The following is a 15,170-nucleotide window of genomic DNA, read 5'->3' as shown; positions in this document are numbered from 1 at the left end:
GCTAAGGAAGCTTGTGCTAGTCTGGAAGGAAAGTGTCCATACGTCTTGAGGGCCAGCAGAAATGGGGGTCATGCTGCTGTCCACCCGCTAAGCCATGGCTGGCATGTTTGTGGCTTTGATAGGGGCTGCAGCCCCTCTCCTGACCTGTCTTATAAATGGATTAGGTTGTTTCTTCTTGGTCCCTTAACTTTTCAGCTTCCTTTACTGACTTTCCATTCTTCCCTTTGTCCTTTCCTCGTACCGCTGGCAGCATTTCTCACAGGTACAGCAGGTCCTTGGGAAACCATCAACTTCTCTTCTCATCCATATGAGATCAATTGAAAACGACAGCTGGTGGGTTCTGACTCCAAAAGAATAGACAGTTTTCATTTTCTTCAGAGGGGACCTGAGCATTTGTCTAGGTGGCCATCTCCTGCTCATTGACACAGGGACTATGGTGGCTCTTTATAAATTCTGGAGTGCTCCCGGAAGTCCTCGCTCAGCAGGGCTAGGGCTGAGAACCTATATTTCCCCAAGTTCCCAACTGAGGTCTGTGCCACAGGTGGCTGACCAAGGTCTAAGAGTCACAGCATGGGCCCGGACTTCACAGTTTAGAGCACCACGAATGGATTAGTTACCAGGGACTCAGTGGACTTGGTAGCCGGGGTGGGACTGGTGACCAGTTCTAGGAGCCTTCAAAGCCATTTGGAAAGGTGGTGCATTATTTCCTCAGCCTCTCTCCTAGTTCCCTGGTCCAGGGCAGCCAGATCCACCAGCAGGACCCCCTAACCCACCCTACAGGAGGCCTTGTCATGCCCTCCTCCGTCTTGAAGAGTGCGTATCTCCATGTGAAGCCCTCCACAACACTGCCGTTGTGTACCTGTCCAGGCCTGCTTTGACCAGGGCCCGTGTTCCTTGCTTTCCTGCTGACACTCAGAGTTACTGTGGCCTACCAGCAGGCCAGTGTCCTTGCATGCATGTTGAGTGCTGTGAACTCCAGAGGCAGGAAGGAGCCTCAGTTTACCTTCTTCTGCATATAGCTCCCATGTAACAAAGGGAATGGTTCTTGAGGGTCCTGTCGATTCAAAAACCACAGCCCTCATCTTAAGGGAATAGTTTATTCTGGAGCTATTTTGAGTGACCGTGACCTTGGAATACAGATTTCGGTTAGCCCAAATTCCAGGTGTCAACATAGAGGAGTTTTACAGAACAAAGAAAGTCATAAATCAAGGCAAGTTTAAAGCACGTTGGTGGGGACACCGGAGAGGTGCTGCAGCAGGTAAAGAAGCTAGTCTATAGGCCCGAGAAGCTGTCTGACGATGTCCTTAGCTTTTGGGTTGGTGGAAGCTAGTGACCTACTAAGTTAATAGATGACAAAAGGTTTCTATCTATTTATCACAAGATGTTAGTTCAGACACAGTGATGGGCAAGGAATGTCTATTCCAGAGGGCTGGACCTAACCCAAGATAAGGTAATTAGCCCCAGACTTGCGACATTCCAACCTTTCTACAGTACCGTATTGGGGGATTTATTAAGGCAACTCCACGTAGTTAAAAGGAGGTTTATTTTGGGGTAACTTACAGCCAGTAAGGGGGTTGGTTACAGGATCCGGGAGAGTTGCGGTGCAGTCTAGCGGGGTTCTCTGGAGAACTCTGCGTGGTCTACCATCTAGCATCCAGGATCACAAGGAACCCAGAGAGCCGGCACATCCGGATCCCGGGTCTTAAGGGCTCCCGTCTGGGACCTGCCCCAGGTATAGTAGGCGTGGCGGTTACCGGAAGCCTCACAAGGGGTAGTACTTCCAGGTCAAAGCTACCCAGTGGAACAGCTACCCACTACAGTACTGGAGTTCTAATTGGCCAGTCAGCCTCAGCAGACACAGCTTCCTTTCAGGAGTTCTGTTCACAGCTAAGGGTGAAGGAACTGGGATAGATGTCGTTTTTCTAAGCCACTTAATTGAGATGGGGAGTCCAGTGCATGCCCAGGGCAGGACTGGGGGCCACACTTTCATTCTTGGTGAGGAGCCCAGAGTTAGAAGCAAGACTTGTGAGGTCAAGATGTCCCCATGATGATTCCCAGTGTCTTTGTAACAGAGGGGCTGTACTTTCAAATTGTAAAACAAATATTTGTCCTCAGGCCCTAATTAGAAGTAAAGCACAACCGGAATTCATTTACCCCTGAGTGACAGGGCTCAGAACCCGGCAAGGCTGCTCTGTGTGTAGCTGCGGTACCTGGATGCAAATGACTTAATCATTTGTCAAATGTAATCTAACTCCCCAGGACACCAGAGCCTCTCTGCTAGCATATGCTAGGTATGGGGCTTAGAGGAAGGTAACTGTGCTTCTTCAGTGAAACTCACTGGAGACTATTTGTCCAGACAAGAATAAAACACAACGAATTCATATTTGGGCTCTAATTCCTTACCGACTGCATGGCCCACGTTGGCCTAGGAAGAAACTGGCTCCACATTCTCCAGTCTTCAGCTCATATCCTCAGAGACCCTACTCTGCTGTGTTTGGTTGGATCGATGGGAGGATTGATTCCAGTGGCAGCAGTAATGCTCATGGTGGCCTTTCCCTGCAGGGTGCTGAGGTGCAGACGGACTACATGCCCCTGCTGAACTCCCTGGCGGCCTACGGATGGCAGCTCACCTGTGTGCTGCCAACTCCCGTACTCAAGACTACCAGGTAACAGGAATGGTAACTGTGATGACTGCTGTCGTGTTCCCGATCTGTGGGTCATCTCTTTAGTCCTGTGACAGGCCTGTGGGCCGGCACTGCACCTCTCTGGCTTGGGCTGCCAGGGCCAAGGTTTTCCTTACTCCCCTTTCCCCTTCCCCACATGGAAGAGCCTTGACCAGCGAGTCAGGGGTGCCCTGGGGGACTGAGGTTAGCCACCTGGGCTGGCGGGACACTGCACCAACAGATGTAATGCGGTTCAATACCTACTCCAGACTCTGGGCTCTTGTGTGCATAGAACCTCAGAAATAAGAGGAGGAGTCAGGGGGGAGAGAAAAGGAGAGGGGAGGAAAAGGTAAAGAGGGAGGGAGGGACTCAGAGAGACTGAGATTAAGACCTGTGAGGTAGATTTTTGCCTTTGAGATAGGATCTCCCTCTCCCCCAGGCTGGCCTTGAACCTACACTCCTCCAGCCTTAGCCTCCTGGACGATAAACATGTGCCACCATACCCAGCTGATTCATTAATATTATTATTTTTTGTTTTGTTTTGTTTTGTTTTTCGAGACAGGGTTTCTCTGTGTAGTTTTGGTGCCTGTCCTGGATCTCACTCTGTAGCCCAGGCTGGCCTTGAACTCACAGAGATCCACCTGGCTCTGCTTCCCGAGTGCTGGAATTAAAGGTGTGCGCCACCACCGCCCGGCTATTAATATTATTATTTTAAATCCATTTTCAGTCAAGGAAAGTGTGCCCTGGAATAAGGGATTTACCCAAGATCACAGTGCTCATCAATGCCCCCGTGAGGCAGATATGCAGACCCAGAGTCCTAGGCCTTACTTGTGGTATTCTTCACAAGTTCAGGTTCATGGATGCTTCTCCATTGTCCTTGAGCCTTGTCAGACCAACCCCAAAAGACCTCCTATCTCTCTTCTGGGCCCTCCTGACTTTCCTTGGGGCTATAATTATATATATTATAATTATATTGTACAGCTGCAATTCCCATTTCATGGTGAAGCTGACTCAGGCAGGTCTGTCAGGGGCCTGAGGCCCAGTGGGCAGTAGGTAGCAGAAACAAGGCCTGGGACCTCCGTATGGAGTGTCAGACCCCTGTGCCTCAGCTGGCTGCCTCTCTGTTGACCTGTACTGAGTCCCTCTCTCATCTCCCTACCCACTGGCCCTTGGGGTTCTGCTTTACTGAGCTCACTGCACAGTTCACACTGCAGGGCGACACACTGGCAAGACTGACTGCCTGGGCTGGCTGACCATGGAGAAAGGACCGTGACAGCCCGTGGCCTTCCTGGGCCCCTCCTCTGGCGCCCCGGGTCCTCAGCATCCCTGCCTGTCTGTGGCAACATTTGGTTTGGCCACTGGGAACAATGTGCTCTTTTGAAGACCAGAACTTCCCTGGTACAGGCTGATGCAGTAGAGCAGAAAACACCCCATGTCTGCCATTTGCTGCCTCCGTCGTTCTGGCCAAGCCTTGCAGCTTATCTGAGTCAGTTTCCTAGTTACTTTCCAGAGGACACAACCGTGATGGGAATGAGATTGGACAGGAAGACCCAGTGCTCTGAGAGATGTGAAGCCAGGGGTGCACAGGGCTGTCTGTCTGTCTCAGAAACACACACGTACTCCTCTTCCCTCTCCTTAAACATCTCAGTGAATCTCGGCTCCTGGGACTGAGCAGGCCTATCTGACCCTCCCTGTGTGAACCTGAGGGTGCTCATGAGCTGAGCTGAGCTTGTGGTCTGTCAAAGTGGCGTAGGGATGAGAATGTAGAGAAGGGGAGCTCTGACATCCCTGTCGGCAGCAACCTTCCTTCACTTAAAGGAGGTTCAGGATTGTACCTGTGGGGTGATTCTGTATCTCCAGGGGGCCCATGCTCATCCTCAGCTCCTGTGTTGTAGGGAAGGGAACGTGTCCACCAAGCAGATTGTGTTTCTTCAGAGACCATGTCTACCTCAGAAAACCAAGAAGAGGGAATCTAAGGTAAGAGACATGAGACTTCCCTACCCCGCCCTCCCTGTTCCCTGAGCGTCTCGGCTTCAGTTGGGTCTGTGTGAGCTGGGCCTCTCCCATTCCAAAGGCTCTTGGGGCCGAGTGAAGACACAGGGGCCACATTGAGTCATAGAAGAGGATGCTGGAATGCACCATTGAGGAGCTGGTCCTCAGGCTTCCTGCTGGCCTGACCATCTGGGCAAACGGCAAAGACTTCTGCTTGCCAGCCTGTGCTAGAGAATCCCACAAGGCTAAAATTAGGAGACAACATCAGCTGCAGTTTGACAGAGGCCTGGGATGGCCTGAGCTCATGGTCAGATGCCCTTCCTGATCTCAAACAAGCTGGCTGGAGCTCCGGCCTGCCTATTAGACAGACACCTTAGGACGTTGGAGTTCACTGGTCCTGGCCTGGTGTGGTAGTGTGTGTCTGTCATCCCTGTGCTAGGGAAGTGGAGACAGGAAGATAAATTTGAGGCCAACCTCTGCTATGTAGGAGGCTTTGCTTTAAAACATAACCAGAAGTTTGCTAATCTCAGCAGAGGAACTGCCAGCCTCTTCTTGCTGGGACCTGAGCCAAAGGTCTTTGACTGGCAGTTGGTGATGTGTGATGTAGACAGATGCCGATATAGCCTGTGGCAGTTTGTCCCCGGGTCAGTCTGTGCTGGAGGGTCGCCAGGCACTTTTCTCCTTGCTGTACTCTTACCTAGCCTGGGCACATCATCACAGAGGGACGCTGGCGCTTCTCGGGGTTCTCTCTGTGCCCTCTGCAACAGCCTAGCATCTGCTGGGTGATTCAGGTCCTCTGCCCGCTGTCTTTGATGTGGGAGCTTCTCCTGTGTGCTACGGTTTGGATCTGTAGTGTCCTCAAAGGTTCCTGGCTTGGTCTCTACCTGGTGATACTGTTATGAAGTGTGGTCAGAGGTTTACGGGCTGGGGCAGAGTGGCGGGAAGCCAGGCCGTGGAGGGTCTGCTCTTGAAGGGAGTTTGTTTCCATGTCACCATCGGCCGACAGCCTCCACCGCCCACTCCCCAGCATCCCGTGCTGTCTCACCACAGGCTCAAAGGCAAAGGAGCCAACTAAGGACAGACCAGATCCCCTGAACTGTTAGCCAAGCTAGACCTTCCCTTCTTTTCGGTTGACTGTCTTTTAAAGTTCTTTATTTATTTTTGTTTCATGTGTCTGTGGGTATGCCTGCACATATCACTTGCATGTCAGTGCCTGTGGAGGCCAGAAGAAGGCATTGGATCCCTTGGATCAGTTCCAGGAGGTTGTGAGCTGCTTGGTGTGGGTGCCAGGAATTGAACCTGGGTCCTCTGCAAGAGCACCAAGGCCTGAGCCATCTCTCCCTCCAGCCTCCTTACATTGACCTTATTTTATTACTGCAGAAGAACATGGATTAGCATGCTGTAGGCGTGTCTATTAGCTTCTCAGGAAGAGGCCAGCATGTTGAGTGAGTCCAAAGCTCCAGTTGGTGTCCCCTGGACCCGCTGTGCTCCACTTTGAAGGCCACGGCCACACTCAGGCAAAAGTTGACAGCCTGTTTAGCCCTCCACAGTTGGCACCCCCCCCCCCACATCCCCACGCTTTGTCCCTAGTGTTCCTCGGACCCAGAGTCCAGGCAGGAGCATCTAGCCACTGAACAGATTGCGGTAGCCCTCACCAGCCAACAAACCCTGTGGGTTGCCCATTCATTGAAGGAATGCCAAGGTGGTGAGGACGAGAAGCCAGATGGGCTGGAGTGCAGAGGATGGCCACTCTGCAGGCTCTGAGGTAGTAACGTGACAAGTGACAACAGAGAGGTGGACCAGAAAGCAGCTGCCAGTCACCGTTAACCACCAGGAGCAGTCAGCCGCCACCTGGAAGATGGATGGCCGGAGACTGATATCAGGAAGTGCTCAGTCACAAGCTCTCAGGATGTCACCAGCCATGGAAAGTGACATTCAATGAGCCACATACAAGATCCACTCCTAGACACGGGGAGGCTGGGCTTTAGCACCTTGATAGAAAGGGCTCTAGAATCCCTTGCCAGGTGTCTCCCTGTGGGGCACCTTGGCTCTCTTTGGCATCCCACAGAGGGGACATGGCAGTGGTAACCTGATTTGAGGGGTAGAACTGACTTTCCTCAGGGAAAAGATAGAAGCCCTTTTTTTCCTAGTCACCAGCTGACCCTGGTTGGCTGGGATGCTGTCCCTTTCCGTGTCCTGTATCACGCCAAGACTAGCAATGCAGTGCTAGGCACTGGGGTTCTAGAAGTGAGGCTGGCACAGTTGCTCATGCCTGTAATCTAGTCTCTTAGAAGGTAGAAGTAGGGTAGTAAATTCAAGGTCATCCTTGGTAAGAGGCAAGTCTGAGGCCAGCTGGGACTACATGAGACCTGTGCTCACAAGAAGAAATTACAAGGAAAGAAAACGTCAGCAGCAGCAGGACCATGTCACCCATGGTTACGACAGTCAGCTTTGTCATCATAAAGATGGAGATCTGTTCTGTGACCATGAGGCCCTCCTCCACACACCAGAGTCACCGGCCTCCATGGTCCTCCACTGCCTCTGCCCCAGGGCCTGCTTTGGGCTGCACCCCTGCTTGGGTTCTCCTCTCCATTCTCTCTCCACCCAGCCTCCTTGCCCAGGGCAGTGTTCTCCCACTGAGGCCGAGCGCATGAGTCATCTCTGTGTTGCTGTGACAAATTCCCAGGACGGACAGTTAAAGGGGGGAAGGCTCTTGGCTCAAGGTTTCAGCCCAGGCTCAGCTGGCCCTGGTGTTCGGGGCCAGGGACATGGCAGAATATGGTCTTGGGGACCTGAGGCTGAGGAGAGTCTTCAGCATGTGGCAGCCAGGAAGCAGAGATTGAGCCCAGAAAGGGCAGGGGACTTCCGTTGACCTACTTCTTCCAGCTAGGCCCCATCCATCACCCAGTTCCCCACCACCTCCTGGTTAATGGCGTGGTACTACAAACCATCAATGGATGAACCCATCAATGAAGGCTCTCACTGTCTGGTCACCCCTCAATAGTTCCCCATCTGGAGACTGAGGAGCTTTTGGGGGGAGACCCCTTACGTCTAACCATCCCAGTGCCACACTGGGAGAGAACCCCAGCCTCCCCTTGTGGACCTCTGCCTGGCTCTCATTGCCTGTGATCCCTGTATTGTGGTCTGCCTACGTCCTCAGAGTAAGCATGTCTCCCTCTGATTATTGTTCTCATGGTACCTGGACGGTAGGCGATGCTCAGGAGATACCTGCTGAGTTGTTGACTGATTAATCAACTTCTGAGCCCAGAACACATACCATGCATCATAATTGAAAGGATAGAACTGCAGAATTGGTACGTCAAAGATGTGACCTTGTCAGTCTGGTCGGTCCGCAATGCAGACGAGATTCTCAAGTCGAGACCTCTTGGCCTCTACTGAGTGCTGCCACTTCTGTGGGTGCGACTGTCAAAGAAATACTGAACTTCAAAGGGGGCAGGTGATTTCACTGCCCTGGAGGAGTCTTCCTTCCACCTAAACTCCTTCCTTCCTTTCTAAGATTTTATTTTAATTCCGTGTCTGAGTGTGGATCTGTGCATGTGAGTGCAGTGCCCATGGAGACCAGAGAGATCAGATGCCCCAGGAGCTGGATTTAGAGATAACTGTGAGCACCCTGACAGGGGTGCTAGGAAGCAGACTTCCAGAGCCATCCTCCTTCCCTTAGCTCTGCTTCGTGCAGTTAACTTGGACAAGTTTCTAAAGGGTTCCCTTAGACCCACCCACCTCTGTTGACACAACTGAACCACAAAGTGAAGGCTTTCTGTCCTTCCCACAGTCATCTGTCCATCTATCCTTTCCCTTTTCCAACTACTAGGGTTAAACCTAGGCTCTTATGTATGCCAGTCAAGTGAGCTACACCCCCAGCCTTCTTTATATTTTTTGAGACAAGGCATAAGTAGGTTGCCCAAGCTGGACCTGAACTCACTCTGTAGCCCAGGAAGGCCTTAAGCTTGTGATTTCCTTCACCTCCCTGGTGGCTGGGGTTACAGACGTGCTCCACCAGGCCCAGCATCCTCCTCCTCATCACACACACACACACACACACACACACACACACACACACACACACACGCAATGCTGAGTTGGGTAGTCTAGCTGGATTGAGCAGTCCCAGTGCCACAGATGTGGTGGCTGAGAAGGACCCCGGCTCTATGTAGCCTGTGAGACTCCTGCCACTCCTCACGCTGAGGAGTGCTCCTGAGGTGTGAGGCTGACCTGAGGCTGTGCTCCTGGCCCCGTCCCCGGCTTCTGTATGTCTCCTTTTGGAGTCTTGGGATCTGAAGCTGCTGGTGCTGTTCATTATGTGGTGACTCCATTTCTATAAGGAGGCCTGACTGAGACAGGTGTGAGGTGTGAGGATGAGAGACTGAAGAAGCTGATCTTTCTTCTCAGATGGTTCTCTACTACTGAAGTCCTTCCTTTTCTGGGCAAGCAGGTCTCAGGATGTGGTCTGAAAACCACCAGCAGCCACAGCAGAACTTGAGAGTTTGTTCAAAGTGCCAAGTTGGTCCCCATCCTCTTGCCCACTCAGTCGGGTGCTCTGGAATAGTTGTGTTTTATGGAGCCCTCAGTGATTTAGATGGTGGCTTGGGACCAAGGGCCTGTGAGCCTTCACTCATATTTTCTCATAATTGATGTCAGGGAGCCTTCAAACAGGAAGCTCTGTCTGTCTTTAATTTTAAAAAAATATTTTTTCAATACAATGTTTATCTGTGTAGCCCTGACTGTCCTGCAACTCACTTTGTAGACTAGGTTGACCTTGAACTCAGAGATCTGCCTGCCTCTACCTCCCAAGTGCTGGGATTAAATTAAAGGCATGTGCCACCACCACCTGCAAAGCTCTTTGTTTTTAGTAAGCCAAACCAAAGCATCATTCATTGCCATTAAGTCTGAACTTCCATTAGCTGGTAAATGGGTGTAATGGTCCTAAGGACTAAAGGGGTCCAGCCCCTCGATAGTCCCCTTCCAGGGTCCAGGAAGAATCTACAACCAGCTGATAATTAATCTTTGATGATATGAAATGAATCTACATACACAAAATTCTTTAGTCCATACACTTTATTCTTCTTAGTCAGTTCTCTCTCTACCCAGCTTCAGTTCTGCAGCCCTATCTGGCTGGGTAGATCCCTCTATGATGACCCAGAAGGACAGAAAGTGGCTGAAAATGATCTTACCTAGCTCACAGTGACAGGCCAAGCCTTCCAGTGACCCTGAAAGGGTGCTAGAGAAAGCAGCTGTGATGCCTGCTTTGTTATCTATAAGCTCCTATCTCTTTCGGGTCAACAAAATATGGCCTTCTACAAGACACTTTATGGCCAGGCTTTCACAAAGACTGTGGACATTTTCTGCTGTATTTGGCACAGGCAGATGCTGAGAAAATCTGGGCTCGTGGTACAAAGTGGCCTATCTCAAGGCTGGCAGAACTGTCCTCCTTGATAGGGCACCATGTGTCCACAGGAGACGCTGTCCACATTAGCTACAGTGTATGGGGACAAGGACGACTGTGTGAGGAGTGTCAAACAGATGTGAGCTTGCTCAGGAAATGACAGCCACCCAGTGCCACCGGAGCCAGGACGTGGGCTCAAGCGGCCTGGAAGTGCTTTGGTGTGTCTGATGGCAAGCCTCTTAGCCAAGACAATCTCGCTATTCTTTTGGCAAAAGTACAACTTCCTCTGAGTCCCTAACAGCCGGCAGCTCCAGGGATAAAATACAGGCTAGCTTAAGCAACTTCTTACAAAAGTATGGAAAATGTCAGGAGGCTCTGTTTGGGAACATCCATTCAGGTGGGGATAAAACCAGAGAAACATGGTGTCCAGAAGTGTGAGAGTCAATGTTTAGGACATTCTAAAAACGAAAGGCTGTATGTTTTTTCTTTTCATTTTACTTGGTCCCCAGTTGGTGGAACCATTTGGGAAGGATTAGGAGGTGTGGCCTTGTTGGAGGAGGTGTGTCACTGGAATGGGCTTTGAGGTTTAAAAAGCCCATGCCATTTCCAGTTCTCTCTCTCTCTCTCTCTCTCTCTCTCTCTCTCTCTCTCTCTCTCTCTCTCTCTCTCTCTCTCTCTGCCTTGTGTTTGTGGATCAGATGTGAGCTCTCAGCTACTGCTCTGGTGCCATGCCTATCTGCTGGTGCCAAGCTCCCCACCGTGATTGGCATGGACTCTAACCCTCCGAAACTGTGAGCCCCCAAATTAAACTCAAACTCAGTGCTTTTTTTTGTAAGTTGACTTAGTCATGGTGTCTCATCCCATCCCAACAGTAGAAAAGTAAGACAGCTTGGCCTCCTGAATACTGGGGCAACACAGACACACTCCTAGCTTATTTTCTTTAATACTTAAGTGTATATTTGGCATAACTACTGTGGTACAACTGAAATGGAAGGAGACTAGTGAGAACTTCAAAGCTAAGGTCCCTGTATGTCTCTTGGATCACAAAAGAGGGTAAGCAATCTGGCCAGTGAGTCCCTTTCCAGAACTAACGTAAGATCAAAGCTCTTGCTGGCGCTGTCACTGGGTGCACAACCTTAGGACTCTGAGTCTCTGTTGGTTTCCTTTCACATGGGCAAATCTTAGTGGAGCAGGCTGGAGGGTGGATTTGGGTGGAGGAGGCTCTCAGAGACAGCACCCCAGTAGGAGGGGCAGAGGGAGAAGCTGGGCTCCATCTCCAGGGCACTGTGAGCTGGGCAGATTTTCAGTTGGAAAGTTGTGTTGTTAGCAACCACCCAGATGGCTCATAGGTTTGCGGGGTGTCTGGGCACCTTCGTCAGCTTGTCAGAGAGGGCTGATAGCAGGCATCACCCCTGAAGCTGTGGGAAGGAGCCCACAAGTCCTGCAGGAATGTCTGGGGTCTGCAGCAGAGCACCTGAGCCATGTGCCTCTGGCTAACTCATGGAAGCTGGGGAGAGAATGTCTGCCCAGTACTCACTGTCCCAATGGGACTGTAGGCCTGATGTCTGGAGAGGGCAGCTTCCCATCTTCTGTTTTTAAGCTCCAGATGATACCATTTCAGGAGCACTTGCCTCCTTTGCCATGGGACCCATGGCAGCCTCCTCCCTCCACAGCTCCCGCAAATCTAGAGCGTACACATGGAAGGTGTTAAGCAGGCACTGGGGGTGGGGAAGATGGCTTGGATTAGATCTTGGCTTGGCGGTGTCTGGGAATCTGGGATCTGCTGGGTTTGGAGGTGAGAAATGTAAGAGATGAGATGGCGCCCAGAACCTGGTTACTCATCTCCACCCTCTCTGCTTTCTAGTTCCAGTGGCGATTCTCCCGGGAAGAGACACGCAGCAGGCAGATGAGGAAATCCAAAGGTAAACGCAGCGCCAGAGACAAGCAGCAAGCAGAGGAGAACGAGAAGAATCCAGAAGACCAGTTTCCCAAGGCTGGGGACGTGGGAAACTGTGTGCTGGGGACACAGCAGTGGGGCAGAGCCTCTGAGGTCAGGGAGCAAAGGCAGGGCTTGGGGGCTGTGCAGAATGGCCCTGCTGGCCACGGCCGGCACTCGGAGGCCCCCAGGCGCTCAGACCCCACCCTGGAAGATGAGCTTGCTGCAGAGCCCACTCCAGCAGAGGCAAATTGAGTCCGTGATTTGTGCTAGGCCTGCAATGTGATGGCAAACCTTGGGGAGCTTGCTAGCAGCTGGTTCGTTCTGTGTTATCCTTTGGCTTGACCCATTGTTAGCTCAGCGGGCCCTGGGAGGGCTGGTGTCCGATGGTGTTGTTTTCTGAACATCCACTGGAAAGCTGTCTTAATGATCCACTGACGTTAGAGTACAAAGTTGGGCTGTTCCTTCTAGACCTCAGGGTTGGAGGCCTGGTCCCCCCACTTCCCCGAGGGAGGGCATGGACCATACAGTATTTATACTGCCCCACAGGGCTCCAGGGCACATCGGGTCAACTTCTGGGACATCCTTCGCTACAAACCAAGGTTTTCGCTCACTCCTACATGCTGCTGCTCTGGGCGAGTACTTAGTAACTTTAACCCTGCAGCTCTGCAAGCTGCCCTTCTCCACCTGAACCCTGGAGACCCTGCTGTTTTGGAAGGTGATGATGTTGGGGAAGGGGAGGTGCCCAAGCCTCCTGTCTTCCCCACAGTAGTTCTATAGATACTGGTGATCTGGAAACAAACAGGTAATGCTTTACACTCCTGCTCTTGCAGGATGTTCAAGAAAGTATTCTGTATTAATATTAATGCCAAAAATGTTGTTTTTAAATTTTGTATTCCACATCTATGAATACATTCTGTCGTTTTGGGCGGTTGGTATTGGGTGCCCTTGTGTGCTGTTTTGGTTCATGTGTCCTTGAGTTGTGTGCTGTGCCTGTCACTTGTTTTTACTGTTCATAAAGTGTTGTTAAGGCTTTAAGTAGACGCATCTGGCAAACCTTGGAGAGAGAACACCGTTGTCTTGATGGAAACAGCCTGTCTCTTTCTTGTTTAGTTACTTAAAGCAATAAACCCTCTGAGTTCAGTATGTGGTGAGAAGTATTTACCTTGTCAGAGGTCCTGGCCTGGTGTAGAAGAACTCCACCCTCATGCCCTGGTGACCATCGCATTTTCTACTCCTGGCAGTGTGGTGGACTGTGGCAAACAGCGGAGCCACCTAAGCACACTGGGGGTTCAGGCTTTGGTTAAAAAGACGTGGAAACTGAATTCAGATGCCACCAGGTGAGCAAGAGAACACAAGTTAGTTGTGATCAAACTCCTTTAACATCAGCGTTGACTCAGAAGTGTGATTTCTAAGGTGTCAAGTAAGTTATTTAATGAGGAAAACCTTTTTCATTTCCAAGTTTATTAAAATAAAGTCTGTAAAGCCTTGTGCAGCGATATCTTTTTAACTTTGTGTGTCTGGGTGTTTTGCGTGTGTGTGTGTGTGTGTGTGTGTGTGTGTGTGTGTGTGTATGTGTGTGTGTGTGTGTGTGTGTGTGTGTGTGTGTGTGCACCAGTTGCATGTCTGAAACTTGCTGAGGCCAGAAAAGGGTGTCAGATGCCTGGAACTGGAGTTACAGATGGTCGGGAGCCTCTGAGGCTGGAGGGTTTTGGTTTTGGGTACATGTTTCAATAAGTAACATTGATGTTTTATTTACTGTGGGGGGACTTTTGAATTCTTTAGGGATACTGTTTCAGTATTGGGCTAACAGATAATACTGGGCTATCTTCAGGGTTTCGTGTTTTTTCTTCTCCTTTGTACCCTGTTGATTCTGGCAGGTGTCACGGTATCATGGAAGTTCTCAAACTAGCTGTACTTTGGAAAAATAGGCGCAGTTAACAAAAACCATATAAACGCATTGTGTTTTGTACATGAATATCATTACATAGTCCAGTGTCACTAAAATGTGGCGATGTTGAAAAACAAGATGCAGTATCATTCTGTCTCATCTATTGACTCCATGCCTAATGTAATTAAAATCATCTGGGTTCCTTTTCTTTCTTCATTTCTTCTGCACAGAACATTTCTAAGTTTATTAATTCAGAATTATAGAAAGTTTTAAAACCTTTAATCACACGTGAAAATAAATTTATCAAGTTTGCTTCCATAATCTTTTTTTTAATATAGTTACATCATTTTCCACCCTCCCTTACCTCCCCCCAACCCTACCCACATGTCCCCCACACTCCCTTTCAGATCCATGCACTGCTTTTAAAATTGTTATTGTTAGCCAGGCGGTGATGGCACACGCCTTTAATCCCAGCACACAGGAGGCAGAGACAGGCGGATCTCTGTGAGTTTGAGGCCAGCCTGGGCTACAGAGCGAGTTCCAGGAAAGGCCCAAAGCTACACAGGGAAAGCCTGTCTCAAAAAACCAAAAAAAAAAATAAATAAATAAAATAAAAAATAAAAAGAAATAAAATTGTTATTGCTACATGTATACACACGCACATGTGAAACCTACCTGCTGAGTTTACTTGCGATTACATGTATGTATATGATTTCAGGGCTGGCCACTTGGTATTGGATAACTAACCTGGGAGCTCACACCTGGGGAGGACGAACTCTCCTCCTCAGCAGCCCCTAGTTTCCTATAGTTCTTTGTCTAGGGGTGGGCTCGTGAGGTTTCCCCTTGCAAGGTCAGTGTCTCTGTTGGTGTTCCTTGTGCGGGTCTCGTGTCGGCAGCCACGGCCTTGCAGTTTCGTGGGTGAAACTTCCCTGGCATTTCCAGGAGGCACAGTCTCAGCAACTGTCCTCTGGCTCTTCCTGTCTTGTCCTCTCTCCCCCTCTGTGGTCCCTGACTGCTAGGTGCGGCAACCTCTTGCAGAGGTGTTCACGAGGCCTGAGAACCCCACCATTCCTCATTCTCTGCATTTTGACCAGTTGTGGTTTTCTGTAATGCTCTCTGTCTACTTCAAAGAGAAACATCTTTGATGAGGGCTGAGAGCTGCACTGACCTGTGGGTATGCGGATAAGTATTTAGACTGCAGTTGAGAATTATGTTGAGCTGTACTGACCTGTGGGTATGAGGATAAGAATTTAGACTGCAGTTGAGAATTATGTTGAGCTGCAC

The 15,170-nt window shown here is 50.3% G+C and overlaps 1 protein-coding gene across 1 annotated transcript in view; it reads left to right on the top strand.

Moving 5' to 3' along the window:
* Nucleotides 1-13,494, top strand: part of Rftn1 (raftlin, lipid raft linker 1) — a 196,992-nt gene extending 183,498 nt beyond the window's left edge. Inside the window, exons 8-10 of the mRNA XM_059281590.1 lie at nucleotides 2,563-2,666; nucleotides 4,559-4,640; nucleotides 11,924-13,494. Of these exons, the coding sequence (XP_059137573.1) occupies nucleotides 2,563-2,666; nucleotides 4,559-4,640; nucleotides 11,924-12,250 (513 nt within the window). The 3' untranslated portion in view covers nucleotides 12,251-13,494. The remainder of the gene's footprint in view (nucleotides 1-2,562; nucleotides 2,667-4,558; nucleotides 4,641-11,923) is intronic.
* Nucleotides 13,495-15,170: the final 1,676 nt, after the last annotated feature.

Source organism: Peromyscus eremicus, chromosome 16_21, assembly GCF_949786415.1.
Source record: "Peromyscus eremicus chromosome 16_21, PerEre_H2_v1, whole genome shotgun sequence".
Lineage (NCBI taxonomy): Eukaryota > Metazoa > Chordata > Mammalia > Rodentia > Cricetidae > Peromyscus > Peromyscus eremicus.
This window is presented reverse-complemented; position numbering and strand designations above follow the sequence as displayed.